This window comes from Lynx rufus, unplaced genomic scaffold, assembly GCF_022079265.1.
Source record: "Lynx rufus isolate CCGP_SWC_20201006 ecotype Redwood Valley unplaced genomic scaffold, mLynRuf1.p SCAF_2, whole genome shotgun sequence".
Lineage (NCBI taxonomy): Eukaryota > Metazoa > Chordata > Mammalia > Carnivora > Felidae > Lynx > Lynx rufus.
In genome coordinates, this window is record NW_025814834.1 from 95,806,010 (window position 1) to 95,824,305 (window position 18,296).

General features: G+C 44.0%; 1 protein-coding gene across 1 annotated transcript in view; it reads left to right on the forward strand.

The window, feature by feature from the left end:
- The window catches only part of TMEM163 (transmembrane protein 163), a 240,212-nt gene that overhangs the window by 129,252 nt on the left and 92,664 nt on the right, over window positions 1-18,296 (forward strand). Inside the window, exons 3-4 of the mRNA XM_047084132.1 lie at window positions 9,257-9,300; window positions 10,673-10,764. Of these exons, the coding sequence (XP_046940088.1) occupies window positions 9,257-9,300; window positions 10,673-10,764 (136 nt within the window). The remainder of the gene's footprint in view (window positions 1-9,256; window positions 9,301-10,672; window positions 10,765-18,296) is intronic.

Below are 18,296 nucleotides of genomic sequence, written 5' to 3' on the forward strand. Positions count from 1 at the left end.
ACAGGGAGGAAGGGTGGCAAACCATAAGAGACTCTTGAAGAGAACAAATGGAGGGTTGATGGGGGGTGGGGGAGAGGGGAAAGTGGGTGATGGGCATTGAGGAGGGCACTCGTTGGGATGAGCACTGGGGGTGTTGTATGGAAGCCAATTTGACAATTACATTAAAAAATAAAAAAAAAATTAAAAATAAATAATGGGCTGTGAGTGAGCATTCAGGCTTGCATTTCCCAGCAACTGCACTCAGAACAGAAGGCTAGAGAAGACCCAACTGTGAGGGTTCTGTTTTGTAAAAATTTCCCCATCTCTGTTTTCTATTGAATGAATGCTTTATTTACTAGGTGAAAATAGCAGTGTTCTGTGATGAAGGGCTAGTTAGTGCATTCAGAGGCATATTTCATCAAATCGTTCAGCAAGTCACCACGATATCCCCAGCTCATCGCAACAGTAGGCAGCATGTAGTAGATACTCAGTAAACATTTGTTTGTTAAATGAAAGAATAATTGGTGAACTCAGGCTGTCCGTGTTGGTCTGGACAGGGTGGGTCGCAGGACAAGGTCTGAGTGTAGTCTGAGGATGCCCAAGCACACCCAGTGCTCACAGGCAACAGACTACTTTCTTGAAAGCCATGCTGGGATCACAGGGAACCACAGCACAGAGAGGAGTCAAATCACATGTAGTGGAAAATATGTAATTGACATTCAACAAGAACCCTGCTCCTATTATTTGTTCTGGTCAGTGAGGTCTTTGGAGTCCGTGTTCCAACGAGTGAGGGAAGATGGTTCACTTGATTGAAGATAGTCCATAAATATTCATAAAAGTTAGGTAGCCAGGGCTTCAAGCAGCTTTCCCTCCTCTTCATTCCCTCTTCTTTGTAGAAGAAGCAAAGTGAAGGTGTGTGTGGTTGAGAAAACCAGCATGGCTCTTGGTTTTTTGTACCTGAGCTGGTGCCTCCTGTGTGTGTGGTACTTCTGAGAACCTGTCTAAACTAGGTGTCTTCTGTTGAGTGGCGGTTGTCCTGCCTACATTCTGGTAACACTGACTCTAGTTCTGGAATGGGGGTCAGGTGTGTTTCATGTTACGCTAACTGAAGCAGGGTGAATATATTGTGTGTGTCGGAGGCAGTCAGGGTGCCCTGCTCTCCTTGGGGGGAAGACTCTCCTTGGGCTGTTTTCATTCTAATTTTTTTCATTTGTACTATTCTGTGCTAGTTCTTAGCTTTCTGGTTTTAGGGCTGTTCTTGCCCTTCCCATAGTCCTAGGTCTTTGCTATTTGCAAATGCTCCAAGTTCTCCTTGAAAGAATGGTCCTTATAGAGGCCAGTTTCTCCATTGTGCCCCATAAAGTGCTAACTGTCAATCCAATTGCTGATGGAATGGCTGCCTGGTAACACAGATGGGCCTCAATGTATTGAATCTGTGTTCCTGTCCGCCTTCTCTCTGAAGACTCAGTTCACAGCAAGCTGGAGCTAAGGAGAAGTTGTTGTTTCAATCAGTCAATCAATCAAGGAATCAATCTGAATGCTTTCATGTGTTTACGCACTGATATAGGTATGTAGGAGACATCAGGAAACAAAGCAGAAAAGCTTATGGACTTTGTAGTGCTTACATTCTAATGGGTCAAGGGGGGCATAATGGTATGCAATATTTATGAATAAGAAATCAGATAGTGGGGTAGAAGATAATATGTGCTCTGGTTAAAGAAAATGTAGAGCAAGATCAGGGGGAACTAAGATGTGGGAACTGGGGCAGGCTTCAATATTAAATAGGGGGGCCAGGACAGGCCCAGGTGAGCTTTGGCCAGAGACCTGAAGGAATGGAGTGGGCCATTTGCATCCTGGGGTAGGAATGCTCTCTGCTAGAGCCCAGACCTGGCAGGAGGCCAGTGAGGAGGCCCCTGGGCTAGAAAGCAGTGAGCTGGTGTGGCTGTTGGGGGGGGGGGGGGGAGGTCAGTGCATGGGGATTTTGGCCTTTACATGGAGTACAACAAGCAGAACCACTCTGGCTGCATGTCATGGATGCAGGGGCAGAGGTACAGGCAGGGGGGATGGCTAGGAGAATATGAGGAGTCTAGGCAAGACATTTTTGCCGTTGCCCCCTCTTACAAACCTGAATGCAAATGTATCTTTCATTGTAAAGTGGCCCAGGCCACTATTAAATGACACTTGGACCTCCACAGCACTAGCACAAAGGCAATATTCTCCAACCTCTTCAAATCCTCTCTTGCTGTGGGTTATAGATGGTCTTGTGGGTATGTAATTGGGAGAGGGAACATCTGGCCACTTTCTATACATGACCACATACCTCTAGGTCATGTCAAAGAGAGAAGGAGAGTCTCACGGTTATCCCTGGGGTCTTGGCAAGGCTTTGCTTGTCTACAGGCTGACAGAGCCCAGGAACATAGGGGGAAGTGTCCATAGCAGGCCTGGGACTAACTAATGGGTCTCCATTCTGGGGAAGCTCTACAAAAATGATAAAGGCTTTAGAACCTAGTCCATGGTAGAGCTTGTTGTAAATTCCTACTGTAATTTACAGTAGGAAACACCAGAGGCTACTGTCCAAGCAGCACAATGACTGGCAGGCATTTTGCTGAGGACTGCAGATATGGAGATGATTCTACTGTCCTTTCCCTTAAGCTGCTCGTGGGCTGCATCTAAAGTCCCATAATCAAGCCTGCTGGGTCAGCTAGATAGCAGAGGTGGCCAGGCAGGTAAGGGAGGCCACCTGGGTCTGATGCTGTGGGAGAGGCAGGTGACCAAGAGCACATGCCCTGTCCAGCAATGCCCTCGCTGGGAGAAAGGGATAGATCACCCACACTGGCTGATCTCAGGTTTTCCAGAGAAGCCAAAAATCCAGGTCTTCTTCTTCTTTGTTTTAATTGGTGAAGTCTCCTGATTTAATTTTTTTTAAGGTTTATTTATTTTTGAGATAGAGAGATGGAGTACAAGTGGGAGAGGGGCAGAGAGAGAGGGAGACACAGAATCTGAAGCAGGCTCCAGGCTCCAAGCTGTCAGCACAGAACCCAATGTGGGGCTCGAACCCACAGACAGTGAGATCATGACCTGAGCTAAAGTTGGACCCCCAACCAACTGAGCCACTCAGGCGCCCCATGAAGTCTCCTGATTTTAAAATGGCAGTAGCCAACTCTAATATTTGAAGAGTACTATATAGGTCAAACAAAAACTTTCAAATTTCATCCTCAGGTGGCCCTTTTGCCAACTCTGGTCTAAACAGATAAAATACAAAGTCAAGTTGCTATGCTGCGACTGAGGAGGAGTAGTCTAATGGGCAAAGCAGTTTTGAGTTTTCAAACCACTTCTCCCTCTTTTCCGCCAGTGATAACTGAATTCAGCATCCTATCGCAGATGACTGTAGTCTAATCTGTGCATGAGAGAGTCTGGAAGTTATTGGACGCTCTGTGGAAGTGAGTTGGAACGTAGATCAGTTAATTTTGACTCCTCTCAGCTCCACCTCTTCTGCCGTCTAGGCAGTAGCAAGCACGATGAAGGTGGTGATGGAAAGAATTCTCAAGTTGGGTTAATTATGAAGCTGTGGGTGAGGCGGTTGCCAGGTGTCTGAGTGACAGAGATGGTTTAATTAAAGTGGGATTGATTTATTAGCGCTTTACTGGCCACATAATTTAGCAACTCGGAGGTGTTACGGGGCCTGGGGTATTGCTAAAGAGTGCTAAGGCTCAAGATAATTATTGCCTTACTTAGGAGAGAATGACAGATGGGACCTCATTGTTGCCGTAAATCTAGCCTGCAATGGAAATGGCATTCTTTGTGTAACGTTGTTGAGGGGCTCTCTGGCTCAGACCACAGTTGCCTTGCTGGTGCTCCCACCTCTCTGTGCATTTCCAAGGCACTTTGAACCTCCACACCCCTCTCTCAAGCTTGGGGCTTATTCAACTGCGTGATTTGCATTTGGCTTTGCCCTAACAATGGGTTGTCTGGGTCTGCTCCGTTTCCCAGCTGTCTTTCTGTTTGAATTTTGAGTTTTCAGTCTGATGGACTTTCTGGCCCATGTGTGACTTAGTCGAGGAAGGTCTTTAACCAGACCTGTATAAATATTTATTTAAGACTTCTGTTGTCTGTGTGCTTCTGGGAGTGTAGCTGTTATTACCCCTTCGACACAGAAATGAAAGTAGAGTGTAGGACAAGAGAAAACCTGGGAGACAGGAGGTTCCATGGACAGAGAGGGACATTTTACTTATGTGCCACACCCTGGCTCACCTGACCCTGATGTGTGCTTCTGCAAACTCTCGGGGGCATTAGCAGTCCACTCAGGTAGGTGATTTAGCTCAGAGAAATGGATTTCAGAAACTGAGCTGTAATGAAGACATGTATGATAGTACGTTTTCCTGTTAGCCAGAAGCCCTGCAGCCTGCCCCCCAGTGTACATCATAAATCTGATTTCTGCTCTTCTGTTTTAGATCTTTGGCTATATTGTTAGGCGTTGGGTAATTTCCCCCCCCCCAATAAAATGGATTTCCTTTTTCTAATTTGAATGGCCATGTATGATGGTTGTAGAAAAATGTGGAAAATACAAAAAAAAATTGATAGGAAAGAAATCCATTCAAATATCCCCACCCACCAAAGACTGACCACTATCACCATTTGAGCTTTTTTTTTCTAGTTGTTTGCAATGCATCTTAAAAACATGGTTGTACTGTAAAGCTAGTTATACACATGTATTACCCTTTTCTACCTCATATTTTTGCTCAAACAATAAGGAAATCTATTATTTCACATAACTTTCCTCCACTCCTTCTTGCATCAGGCAAAACAGCCTCACACATATCAGACATTCTATTTCAGGGCCTTTGCACTGACCCTTCTTGTTATCTGGAAGGTTCTTCTTCTAGGTGATTGCATAGCTCACTCCCTCACCTCCTCCACGTCTTTGCTCAAATGTCATCTTTGCAGTGAAGCCTCTTCCGACCTCCCCATTAAGTTTTCACCTGTGCTAGCCAGATGCCTCCTGACATAGGCCCATCCTTTTTCATGGCACCCAGTGTTGATGACACCTATCATGCCACCTATGTGTTTATTATCAATATCATTATTCTAACTAATGTGCTCATAGAAGCATTAACTAAATGTACTTTTTGTCAACATTTTGAAATACCTTACATGTAGCTTAATTTTTTAATGGACTGTACTTTAATCATCACCCTGTTACTGGACTTTTAAATTGCATCCAGTGTTTTGATCTTATAAATTACATAAACCTATGATGAACCTTTTGTGTATAAAGTGTTTTTCCATATCTTTTTTTAAAATATGTTTTTATTTTTGAGAGAGAGAGGAAGAGAGTGCACGAGTTGGGGAGGGGCAAAGAGAGAGGGAGACACAGAATATGAAGTAGGCTCCAGGCTCTCCACTGTCAGTACAGAGCCCAATGTGGGGCTTGAACTTGTGAACCACGAGATCATGACCTGAGCTGAAGTCGGATGCTTAACCGACTGAACCACCCAGGGACCCCATAACGTGTTTTTCCATTTCTTAGTCATTAACAGAGATTCTTGGACATGGGATTACTGAACAAGGTAAATTGTATTCAGACTCATGGCTGCAAGTGGTACAAACTCAACTCAAGCTGGCTCAAGCAAATTAAAGGAAATTACCAGCTGACATATTTGAAAAATACAGGGGTAGACTTCAGTTGGGGCTGATTCCAGAGGTTCAGTGCATGTTATCAGGGATCTGATATCCTTCATATCTGCTTTCCTTTGTGTTGGCTTCATTCTAAGTCAGCTTCTCCCCATTTAGGACAAAATTGCTACCTGTTGCCCCTGTTTTCGTGCTGCCAACTATACAGTCCCATATTGGAAAGACATCCCCTTCCCAGTATTTTTGGCACAAACTCTGGACAGGTTCTCGCTGGCTCACATTGAATTGTGCCCCTCTTGAATCTTTACCTTTGGCTGTGGGACAAGGGTATATGAGAGTGGAGCTGATGATGTCATCCAACACAAACCACACACACTGAGGATAAGGATGTAGCTCTCCCCAGGGGAGACTCAGGGTGCTCTTACCTCAATGGGGAATGGATGTGGGGAAGGTCCCAAAACTATAGATTTTCATTTTACTTAGGAACATTTTAGGAACTTTGTGCCTTCATAGGGGAGGAAAAAAAGGCACGGAAAATGAAGGGAGTCCAGTCACATCCTAAGCATGCGTGTTTGGATGTGCGAGGCCAGCCCAATCAGATGGTGGTCTACTGCTGCTCTCTCCAGGGAAAGGGAGGCAGGAGTGAAGGGGGAAACACAGGCCTCGGCTCCCTGGGGAATGAGGCTCCAGTGGCCTGTGATTGCATGCCTCGTCGGCTGTTGGCGGCCACTGGCTCCCAGAGTGCATGTTTAAATTATGAGCAGTGGAGACAAGTTCTAAATGTGAGGAGCAGAAGTGTTCTGGAAAATTTCCCTAGGGTGTTCTGATAGCAATGCTCTCCGGATGAATTTAGAGGCTCCTGACAGTAGGGCACTCCATTCCAGAGCAGCAGTGGTGTTTGTCATGCAGGCCCCGCACTGCCAGCTGACAGCCTCAGCAGCTTCTGTGGCCCTTGCCTTGACCCAGAGCAATCTTCGTAAGAGAGCTCTGCTTCACGGCAGCCCCACTGCCTTCTCTCTGTGCCTCTTGCCAGCTGGCAGCATAATTTTGAGGTCGAAAGGGTCCTTATCTGTCATCCACTGTTGATTGTGCACCTACCTTCAAGGTATTGCTAGACTTTTGTTGGACCTGTGGTGGCTTTCAGCTACCCTCAGCTAAGTATGATTGTGGCTCCGGGGGCACCTGCTTTGTAATCCCTACCTTGGTGGTCAGTCATCTTGGCTTTGGTCTGCTGTTCTCCAAGTGGGAACTGCCCACAAAGGGAAGCTGTCAGAGCCAAGGCCCTGTGGAGGGCCCCTCAGTGTACCCCAGATTCCCCACACAATTTAGCATTATCTCCCTTTGCAGCTTATCAGGGAGATCAGATGGAGCCAATTTATAAGTAAATGATACATATTAGTCCTTCCCTTCTGTGAAGGACTCTGGTTAACCTGGAGCTCTTAGTCAAACTTTCCTTGGTGCACGGAGGATAGAATAATAGAATAATATTAATATTCGACTTGTGCTCTAAGTTATTCATCCCCTGGGCAGGCTTGAAGTACTCACCCAGTCAGAACTTTCCATATGATTCTGAGAAGGTTTGAAATCATAGACACTGACTCCAGCTGAATCAGGGAAACCCCTCATCAAGGGCCATCTCCTTTGTGGGATTCCAGAGTCTCTAAGGTAAAGTTCCTTTAGTTTGTCAACATAATCAACTGGCTGTACACCTCTTTGAAATCTGTAATCCACTGTGTAAATGTGTGGTCTTACTGAATAGCTGATTAAAGCTTTTTACAGTAACCAGTAACAGTTTACCTCTTGGGAAAGCAGGCAGTCTTCTGGGATGGCAAATGTGGTACTTTATCCATTGTGCCCTCCATTCCATGGTGCCCAGGGCAGACAGTGATGGGTGGGGACAGTGCGGGAGCTCTTCTTTATCTGCTGTGTATATTGAGCATCTGGGCAAGATGTTAGTAGGAGCTAAAAAGGTTTCCACTGCTGATGAACAAGTAATCCACAAAAAGCACAGAGCCAAGATACTGTAAAAACAGGCTGTAAAGTAAACAAAACAAAACAAAACAAAACAACAACAACCCAATACTTGTTTCTGTGAAATTTTATGAAGCTTAACAAGTTACCGAGAACTTGGTGCAAGTCAGGCTTAGCGTCCTCTAGTGTATCTTGGTGCTCAGTGCAATTCCTCAAGGGATCTCCTGCTGTATTTGCTCATGTCAATGTGGCCTGTGAGTTGAGTTCTTTGGGAAGAGCCAGAGCCCCTTTGCATCACCACGGCTGTGTTGCCCACAAAAGCTACACCCCATCACTGCTCACAGCTGGCTCTTCCCTTCTCCTTATGCCCAGGAACAATGCAGGGATAATGACGCAGCTCATTGCAAGAGCCAGAGATGGTTGGGAATTGATTGAATTGCATTGGTCTTACACAGCCTGAGGGCTGGAGTGTAGCTGACTCCCTGGAAGGGCTTGGAAATGTGAAGAAGCCAGTGGTTCTCTTGCCCCAGAATTGTATTTACCCTATGCTTGTCTCTCCACTCCTTGGTGTTTATAGCAAACGATGGCCAACTCCACTTCTGTGTTCTTAGGTTTCAATTCTCACAACATTAATCAATCATCTAGATTCTCTCTTGGTCTCAATTCTTAATTCACAGAAAATGAAGTATGCTTGGTTCACATTGGGTCAGATGACCCCATAAAAGCTGGGGGCAGGGGCACAAAGCACAATATGGCTGTCCAGGGCCCATTCCTGGATGTTATGGGGAAGACAGAGAATGGGGCCATGTGGTGAGCTGAGTTGGGGCTCAAAGGGTATGGACCTCCATGCCCCACACCTACGCCTCACTTACTCCATGAGTCAATGTTTTTCATACCTGTGCCTGGGACAATCTACTTCAAACCTTTGCTGACCCACTGGGTAGGGTTTTATTCTTTGTTGGAGGGTGGACATATGCTTGATAATATGGCTTTAAGTCAAACTGAGAACAACAGTCTTTGAAGCTGGACATGGGCACAGAACAGATCACAGAATTAGACACACCACTCAGTTGACTTTCCCCCCAAAAAGGTAGATAGATTTTTGAACATGGAGAAATGTCCTTATTACAACTTGTAGACATCTCTTATTTGTAGACGTCTCTTATTTAAGATCATTTGCTATGGTTTTTCCAAACTGTTTTCTTGACGCCTACAATGGATTTTCAGCTCTGATGGGAAAGAGATTTCTCTGAACTGTGTTAGCAGTGGCATGTGTGTGTAGATACCTCAACTAATTACCTGATGATGGGAACATTGTGGATGGTGGCACTTTTACCCTGGCAGTTTCATGTGGTTCCCAGCTCTCTGTTCCCAAGTGCTAAAGTCTCAAAGTCTCAGCAGCCATTTGATTGACAGGTGCTTGGGCATTTTCATTCTGAAGCCAGCCCTTTGGTGCTAGAGGACTGTTGCCAGTGGAGTCCACAATCTTTTCATCTTCACTTTACTTTTTTCAGTTCATAGGGTTGACAAGTACAGTTAATTTTTAACTTAATGCTCTTGGAACTTTTCCACTGATGTTTAAAAGGCCCTATCAACTATATTAATATACTCATAAATGAGAGAAAATATCCATGAGGTCTTAAAATATGCTGAATAATATTTTCTTTCTTTTTAGCTGTCTCCGTTATGAGGTACAGCGCCTCTGCTTTTGGGTTTGCAGTAAGTAACCTGAAATGTACTTTTATGAAGTTTTGCACGTTTTTCCTGAGCCCACAAATCTCACTCTGGGCTGGCAGTTCAGAGGGTGGTTAGCTGAAGAGAGCTTAGCGTGACAAACCTTTTATGGAAATAGCTTCTATAAAAAAAAAACCAACTACAATTTTGAAGGAAACAACAATGATACTCTACACGTCTCCAGAACAGATGAGGGGACCTCATTTTCCACACCTGGTTGAGAGGATGGTTTTAGCCTGTTTTTCTCCCTCAAGGTTGTAGGTTTGAAAGTGGGTACATACTGGAGTGAAGCATTTACTGGTACAGGCAGAGGTGTTGGGGTTAGGATTGGGGCTGCTGGCACTAGACAAGTCAGTCTGTAGCCCCATTAGGAGTAACCTGGGTCCTGAACCTGTTTCCTGATGGGAATTGGTCAGAGAAAACAGGTCTCAGATGTTTTATAGGCTAGGCATGTTGCAAGCTTGGGTGTAGTTTCCCCACATTCCTTCAAGACAGTGCTAGTGCTTGGAGTTTTCCAGCTGAAAAGTGAGATGTGGTGCAGTGACTCATCTGGAGAGCTCCAACATCCTCCTATGTAGCTTTAGGGTTTCCTGTACCTGAGGGCATGTGTTCCTGTTCCCAAACCCACTTCTGCCCTTTGATGTGAGAACTTAAAGTTTTGGAGGTTGTAGATTGTTTTCAGAATCTTTTGAAAGGTATGGACAGTCTCTCCAAAAAAATGCCCCCCCCACACCCACCCCTCCCTTTTATCCCCTTTCTTCTGTCTCTGTCCCTCACACGTTCACTCATTCATTCAAACAAGAGCATTGAATTTTGTATACAATTCTGAAATGTTAGATTTCCCAGAATCCTTGGGGTATCTCACCCTGAACCTTACTCTCAGTCTCACCCTTGAACCTTATGTAGAACAATCGCATCGAGAGCCGGAAACATAGAATCCTTATCCTGAATCTTTTACTTGGGATGTAGGGGAAAGTGCTGCAATTATTTGTCTGCTGGGGGATATGGGTCAGAACAGTACAACTCTCCCCATATCTCCCTGTATCTCCAGAGCGCTAGAAGCTGGGGCCCAGGAAGCAGAGCCCACTGCACCACAGAGTGTGCTTTCTCAGTCCGTGGGAGCAGTGGGAGGTCTGAGGAGAAGCTATGGCACTGCCACCAGGCCGGCATGTTGGGTGACCTCAGCTCCATATTCCCAGGACCCAACATGAGGATGATGAGTAGCTTATATCATGATGATGTGAAGCTTCTTTGCTCTGAGATCACTGGCTCAGATTCCAAGCCTTTGTGTCTTGTGTCTTCACCGTCATGCCTTTTTCACGCTGGAAAACACTAATGCCATGTCTCCTTCTCCTAGTTTGATGCCATCCTCGACGTCCTGTCATCGGCGATTGTCCTGTGGCGTTACAGCAATGCTGCCGCTGTACACTCTGCCCATAGGGAGTACATGTAAGTGGATTTTTATCTTGTCCCAGGCTGCCGAACCCTTGCAAAGGAAGGCCATGTAATTAGGCTGTCAGCATAACTCACCTTGCAACTTTGGTTCCAGGGATGAGAATGAGGACCCAAGTTTACTTTGAGCGTGCCTGCTGTGATATCAGCCGTATGATAGGCACCTTCTGGGATGGTCACAGAGATGGGACATCCTTTTATAATTCTCCCTGTCCTCTGCTCTAGAGTCTGGAGTGAATGTATGCTCATTTGTCTGTCCTTCTGTCCATCTATCCATCGATCTACCTATGCTTCAATCCATCCATTCTTCCATCCTCTTTCTCTATGTGTTTTTGGAATCTTTGTTCTCTGGAATTTTCATGCTTTTTTTTTCTTTATAAGTAAGATGACTTTTCCACTGTAATTTATGGGAGATATCTTGAGGGTGTTCTAGATTACCCTACTGGTCTTACATTCCTCTATTAGAGGGTGTGGCTTCTCCCAGTCTCTACATCCTGTGCGTGATGGTTTTGTCTTTGAGGAATTTGAGTTTGTGACCATAAAACACATCTTTTCCAACTTGCATCTCTTTATTCCATTTTAAATCTCCAGGCTGATAGCACAGGTTCCAGAGTTAGATATCTTGGCTTTGAATCTTAGCTTACCACTTGCTAGCTCTGTGACCATAGGAAGTTGCTAACTGTTCTATGCCTTGTTTCCTCATCTAGAAAAGCAGAAAAACAACAATAACTCCTTCACAGAGATATTGTATATATTATATATGTATAATATAATGTAATATATGTTATATATATATTAGAACAGTGTGTATATGTGTATATGTATGTATATATAATGTCTGTATATATCTCTATATATAATAGATATATATCTTATATCAATTATATATATAGATATATATCTTATATCTATCTATCTATATATATATATATAGATAGATAGATAGATATCTTATATCTATATATATAAGTTTGGCATGTAGTTCAGGAAACCTTAGCTGCCATCTTTATTATTAGGTAATTATTAAGGGGGCTCCCCTGAGACTGAGCCACCACTAGTCATTTACCCCACCTCTGTACTTTTGGAAAATTTAATACAAATGAGTAAATGTTATCCACAGTGTGATTTGTGTGGTGCCCAGACAGAAGGTTCTCTTGATGAGGATGCTGTGTCATACTTAAATGTATGAATGTTGAGATACAAACGTTAGGTGTTAGGGGACTCTGGTAGTAATATATCTAGGGTTGCATATGCCAAATGGAAAGCTTTTGAAAGATGATGCTATAGCTGATTCACAAATGAGAACGCATTTTATTTCATTGTTGGCTTTAGGTAGAGCATAGAAACTTCTTTTAAGTATTACATATTTATTTAAATGTACATTAGCTCTTTTAACAAATATGAAGTATCGAATGTGTGATGCCCCAGATGATATTGTTCAGGATAAAGTTGATTTTTTTGAGTCAACTTATGGTTGAAAAACTTAAGAGAACAATTGTAGTAAATTGATTTTGTGAAATTTCAAATTATGGTACTATAATGATCAAAGTTGAATTAACAGTGGTCCAGCCAAAGGAGCAGCCAATGCAACAACCCAAGTGGTTGCTGGCTATGATTTGAGGAATACAGTGAGAACAATCTAGAAATATGCTCACGTTTTAAGAGTTAGTCCTGTCTCTCTCCGAGGATGATATGTTCTTTGGTTCTATAGTTGTACTGTCTGGTGCAACAGCTGCTGGTGGCTATTCTGGCACTTAGGTGTAGCTGGTCTGAACTAAGAGGTGTTGTAAGTATAAAATACACACTACATCCCAAAGACTTAGTAAAAAAAATTAAACATTTTATTCATAACTTTAAAAATATTGATTATATGTTGATATAAGAATATTTTGGATATGGGGCTCCTGGCTGCCTCAGTTGGTAGAGCGTTCAACTCTTGAGCTTGGGGTGGAGGGGCGGGTGTGAGTTCAGGTTCCATGTTGGGTGTAGAGGTTACTTAAAAGTTAAAAATTAAAAAAAATTTTTTTTTTTTTAAATTTTTTTTTTCAACGTTTTTAATTTATTTTTGGGACAGAGAGAGACAGAGCATGAACGGGGGAGGGGCAGAGAGAGAGGGAGACACAGAATCGGAAACAGGCTCCAGGCTCCGAGCCATCAGCCCAGAGCCTGATGCGGGGCTGGAACTCACGGACCGCGAGATCGTGACCTGGCTGAAGTCGGACGCTTAACCGACTGCGCCACCCAGGCGCCCCTAAAAAAAATTTTTTTTAATGATGTTTATTTATTTTTGAGAGAGACAGAGCACAAGCAGGGGAGGGGCAGAGAGAGAGGGAGACACAGAATCTGAAATAGGCTGTAGGTTCTGACCTGTCAGCACAGAGCTGGATGCGGACCTTGAACCCATGAACTGTGAGAGCATGGCCTGAGCCGAAGTTGGATGCTCAACTGACTGAGCCACGCAGGCGCCCCCAAATCTTTTTTTTTTTAAAGAATATTTTGGATATATTGGATTAAACTATTATAATTAATTTTACTTGCTTCTGTTTCTTTTTTCTAATGTGGCTTTTAAAAAATTTTAATTACTTATGTGGCTTATATTATAATTCTTTTGGGCCTTGACCTCAAAAGAGAAAGCTCTTCCCTCTCTGTCTTTTCTTACTTTAGAAATAATAATCCAGAATTTGATTTGCGATTCCAGAAGGAATTGAGTTCAGTGTTACTCAATTTCTCTCTTCTAATTTGCTCTTTTAAATCTGATTTCCTTTATGCTGAAATGAGTTTCTTACGTATTAGTCACAAATCTACAAATTATTGTAGCTTTTCCATAGAGTCAGGATCTCTTTGAGCATTTGCCAGGTGGCCTTGAGTTTTCCAAGATGAAAAGACTGATGACAAGAAATGTGTTTTGGTTTTCAGTGATTGCAAAATAGGTACCATTACAAAAATGTATATCTCTCATGATACCCCAAAGGCAAAAATTCCGAGTAGTTGCTTTGATAATTCCCAGATGATAGTTCATGCAATGATGCCAGTGAATTTATTTGGAGATTCTTAAATGTAGGGATTAAAACAATATCCCACAATCCATTGTATTGTTGGCTTTAGTTTAAAGTTTTAATCTCTGCCTCATCCCATGTAAATTAAAAATTCATGGAATCACTGCCAGATGAGAAACTGATGTTTGCGTATTAATGGGCATGAATGAATTATGAGAGGCATAGCTAGAAAAACCACTGGTTTTCAGTTGCTGGAGGATAATAAATGAGGAAATACCCAACTGGTCCTTAGTTAATTCCTCTAATTTGTCCTACTTTGACTCTAAGCTTCAGAGAGAATCTTGAGCTTGGAATTGCCAGTACAAGGAGCAGTGGGACCTTTGTCAGCCTTGCTGCCTGATACTGTGTGTGCTGGCTGGGTGCTTGATGCCCAGCGGAAGAGAGGATGCCTTTAGCATCACCATAGGGTGTAGCCTTCAATCGTTTTGTTTTGCACTTCTTTTTTATTGTGGTAAAAAACACTACCACTGGATTTACCATCTTAAACATTTTAAGTGTATGGTTTAGTAGTATTAAATATATTCATTTTACGGTTGTGAGCTCCTTCATCATGCAAAGCTGAAGCTTCATACTTACTAAACAGCTTCCCTTTTCCCTCTCCCCCAGCCCTTTGCAGCCATAATTCTACTTTGTTTCTATGCATTTGATTACTGTAGGTACCTCACATAAGTACAATCATAAGCTATTTGTTTTGTGACTGGCTTCTTTCACTAAATGTAATGGCCATGGCAAGATTAACAAATGGCCCTCATGGTTGAGAAATCTTACTTAGGTAGACAGTCCTAGGTGTGGGGCACTGATCTGAGAATGAGATGCTCAAACCCAGCATTTCACAGGCGGTTTGCCTACTGGTGTGAATTTAGGCTGGGAATGGGTGGCTGATGTCAGGCAAGAACAAAAGGTCAGGGACGTATGTTCCACCAGGTGTTGGCCAGATGCTCCATCTGGGATTGAAGCAATGGTTGCAGAGTTGGGGAGGAGATGAAGGCGGTAAGGCAGGTGTTGTTTCCATCAGCTGGGAAAGGAGAGGGACCAGGTGGTTGGGGCTAATGGCAAGGAGGCATCCTGGGTGGTTTAGCCTGAGACTGACTGGGAGCATGGAAGGGAAAAAGCCGGAGGACTGGTTTGTAATTCACCGTGAGGCACATAGGCTGCGAGTATGTGGATGAGAGAGAACACACTGCCTCTGCTTCCAAGGTGGGGGAGGCAGCTTCCTCAGGGAGCAACCAGGTTTTTCTTAGGCCAGCTGGTGAGAGCAAGAGTCGGAAAAGAGTCTGAGGATGTGGAGAGTGGGATAGGATGAACGTGTTTTGGGGAAGGAAGGGTGCAGGGCCACACAGGGGGACACAGAGGAGCGTGGCTAGAAGAGTAGGGTGGTGACGGTTGTCCTGGTGACAGTAGATTGCTCTGAGGCCACTAAAAGAATGAAGCACTATGTGTACATGTGCATTGTGATGTCCAAGTGTCATTAAGTGAAGAAAGCATAGAGCAAAACAGCGTTTAGGGTCTCTTCTCATTTGTTTTAACAAAAGAGGTTTGCATCCACACACACTGTTTAGGCATATAAAAAAAAATCTCTACAAGGATATAAAGGAGACTGGCAGCAAGATCTCCTCAGGGAGGGGGACTGGGGACAGAAGAAAGAGAGGAGATGCTCTTTATATCCTTTAGACCAGAGCTGTCCAGCAGAAGTCTCTACAATAACGGACATGTTCTATAGCTGCACTGTGCAGTATCATCAAGCCATTGACCATTTGCTATGTGGCTACATTTTTAACTTTATTTAATTTAAATTAATTGAACCATAAATAGTCACATGTGGCTGGTGGCTGCTGTATTGGACAGTACCTCTTTAGGTAGCTTGATCATTTTTAATCCATTTTTTTATTAAAAATTTTTTTTTAACTTTTAAAATTTACTTTGAGAGGGACAGAGAGACTGCGTGCAAGCTGGGAAGGGACAGAGAGAGGGAGAGAGGGAATCCCAATCCTGATAGTGCAGAGCTCAATGCAGGGCTCAAATTCATGAATATCATGACCTGAGCCGAAATCAAGAGTCAGATGCTTAACCGACTGAGCCAACCAGGCGCCCCTAATCCATTTTTTAAAAACAAAGTTGTTACTAAATCAAAGTCCAGGGGACTTGGAAATGAGAGAAAGGTAGGGGAGGAAGGAGGTGCTGGAGGAGGTGGGTGTGGGAGAAATTAGTGTAGGAGGAACCTGGCATGGCCAAATGACACAGGGCATTTCGCGCCTGTCTCAGCCATTGTCAGCCTTGTGTACTATGTAAGGCCGTAGGAAGTACAGCTTCCTGCTGCCATCAGCTGTGGAGGGCCATCAGGATGCTTGCCATGGAAGGTACAGCTTGACGCTCATTGGAGGCCTCTGACATTTTGCATGATTTCAACACAGGTGGGAGGCCCGTGAACACTCCCCAGTCCCAGCTGTCTCCTTGGGCCATTCGTCAGCTTGCTGAGATGGAGAGGTGGAGGCAGATGGGAGGCTGTTCACCTTTACAGGCTTGAACTTCTGCAACACTGAGGCAAAAACACAACCTGGGAGGCTATTCACTTGTTCCAAATGTACCTCCACATGGCATGATGCTCAGCAGCATATTGGAAAGCAAATTTGAGAGCTCTGGGGTAGATATTCTTAGAGAGGCATAAATCCTGGTGAGTCTCTTCATGTGAAATAAATGGGGCACGCCGGTTCTCACCCATGCAGGGTCCTTGCTCTGTCTTCCCCCCCGCCCCCAATCTGCTGAGCCAAATGCCTTGGCCTGAAAACTACCAGTCGACAGGATAGCTTTTGATGACTGGTTTCAGCAACATTCTTGCTGCTTTTGGAAACAGCTCTGGAAACTGAAAAAGAAAAGAAACTGATTCAGTCAAGAAATAGCATATCGGCAATTTGCTTTTGGTGTCTGATCTAAGAGGACTGCAAAGGCCAGGAGTTATACCAGGAACATAGTGAAGTAGTACCGTGCCTCCCTCCCCCTCTTTGCACAGAGCATTCGGTCTGTGCCTAAATCAGCGGCTTTGGGAGAGTGAACCATCTTTCCTCCACACTTTTCTAGTGCTCTTAACATTACCAAGCTCTTGAGTGTATTTTGAGTTAAAATACACTCAGGAGCAGAACGTGAACTGGAAGAATAAATAATTTCAGAGAGTCCCTCAACAGCTGATGAGAGCCAGTGTAGAAGGTAGAGAGCCTTGATAGTGGGACCTGAGCTCACATGCCTTGACCAGTTTGGATTTAGTCTTGCCTGAAGGCAAAGAGAGTTGCCATGGGAAGTTCCACAGTCGTGGGAAGTTCTCTGAAACCTGCCATGACACAGGCATGATATTAATGGGTTGTGGTGCTGTGGGCAGGATGTGTTAGAGAAAGAAGTGTAGGCTTCCTTAGTCTACTATGGGTAGAAATGTGTCCCCCAAAAGATACTGAAATCCTAATCCCCACTGCTACAGAATGTGACGTTTTGGGAAATAGGGTCTTTGCAGATACAACTAAGTGAGATGAGGTCCTAATCCCATTTGACTGGAGTCCTTATAGGAAGAGGAGAAGATACACCAAGACAGAAGCACATGTGACAGCAGGGGCAGTGTTCAGAGTCCTGTATCTACAAGCCAAGGAACTCCAAGGATGGTTGGCAAACGCCAGTAGCTCAAGGAAGCAAGGAGGGATTCTGCCCTACAGGTTTCAGAGGGAGCGTGGGCCCACTGCCAACACCTTGATTTTGAACTTCCAGCTTCCAGAACTGTGAGAGAGTAAATTTCTTTTATTTAAGCCCCTAAGTTTGTGGTGCTTGGTTACAGCAGCCACTGGAAAACTGCTGCTGTCCCCGAGAAGAGTCTTCTATCAGACCTGCACTCAACTGCTCTGTGACCTTGAGTGACGCACGAATTTTTCGAAACCTCAGTTACCTCCTCTGTGAAAGGGGGTGGGCTGTGACAACTACCAAATGGTGTTGTGGTGAAGATAAGACACGATACTGAATGTGACATGAGTATGTGCTCAAAAAATGTTAGATCACTTATTTTCCATCCTTGGAGTTTTGAAAATGTTTTTTCAATAGTCATACTGGGATACTTTGAAATTACACTTTTGTTTTAATTTCCTTTGAACAGTATAGAACAAAGGACTGCAAGGAAAAAAAATCTAAAAACCCAGACATATACTCGCATATTGAGAAAGTTGCTTTTGACCTAGGGACATGGGGTAATAGTGTAGTGAGGTAAAAAAAAAAAAGATTATTATTGCTTGATTTCCTGATTTCATTTCTTTTTTTTTTTTTTAATTTTTTTTTTCAACGTTTATTTATTTTCGGGACAGAGAGAGACAGAGCATGAACGGGGGAGGGGCAGAGAGAGAGGGAGACACAGAATCGGAAACAGGCTCCAGGCTCTGAGCCATCAGCCCAGAGCCTGACGTGGGGCTCGAACCCACGGGCCGCGAGATCGTGACCTGGCTGAAG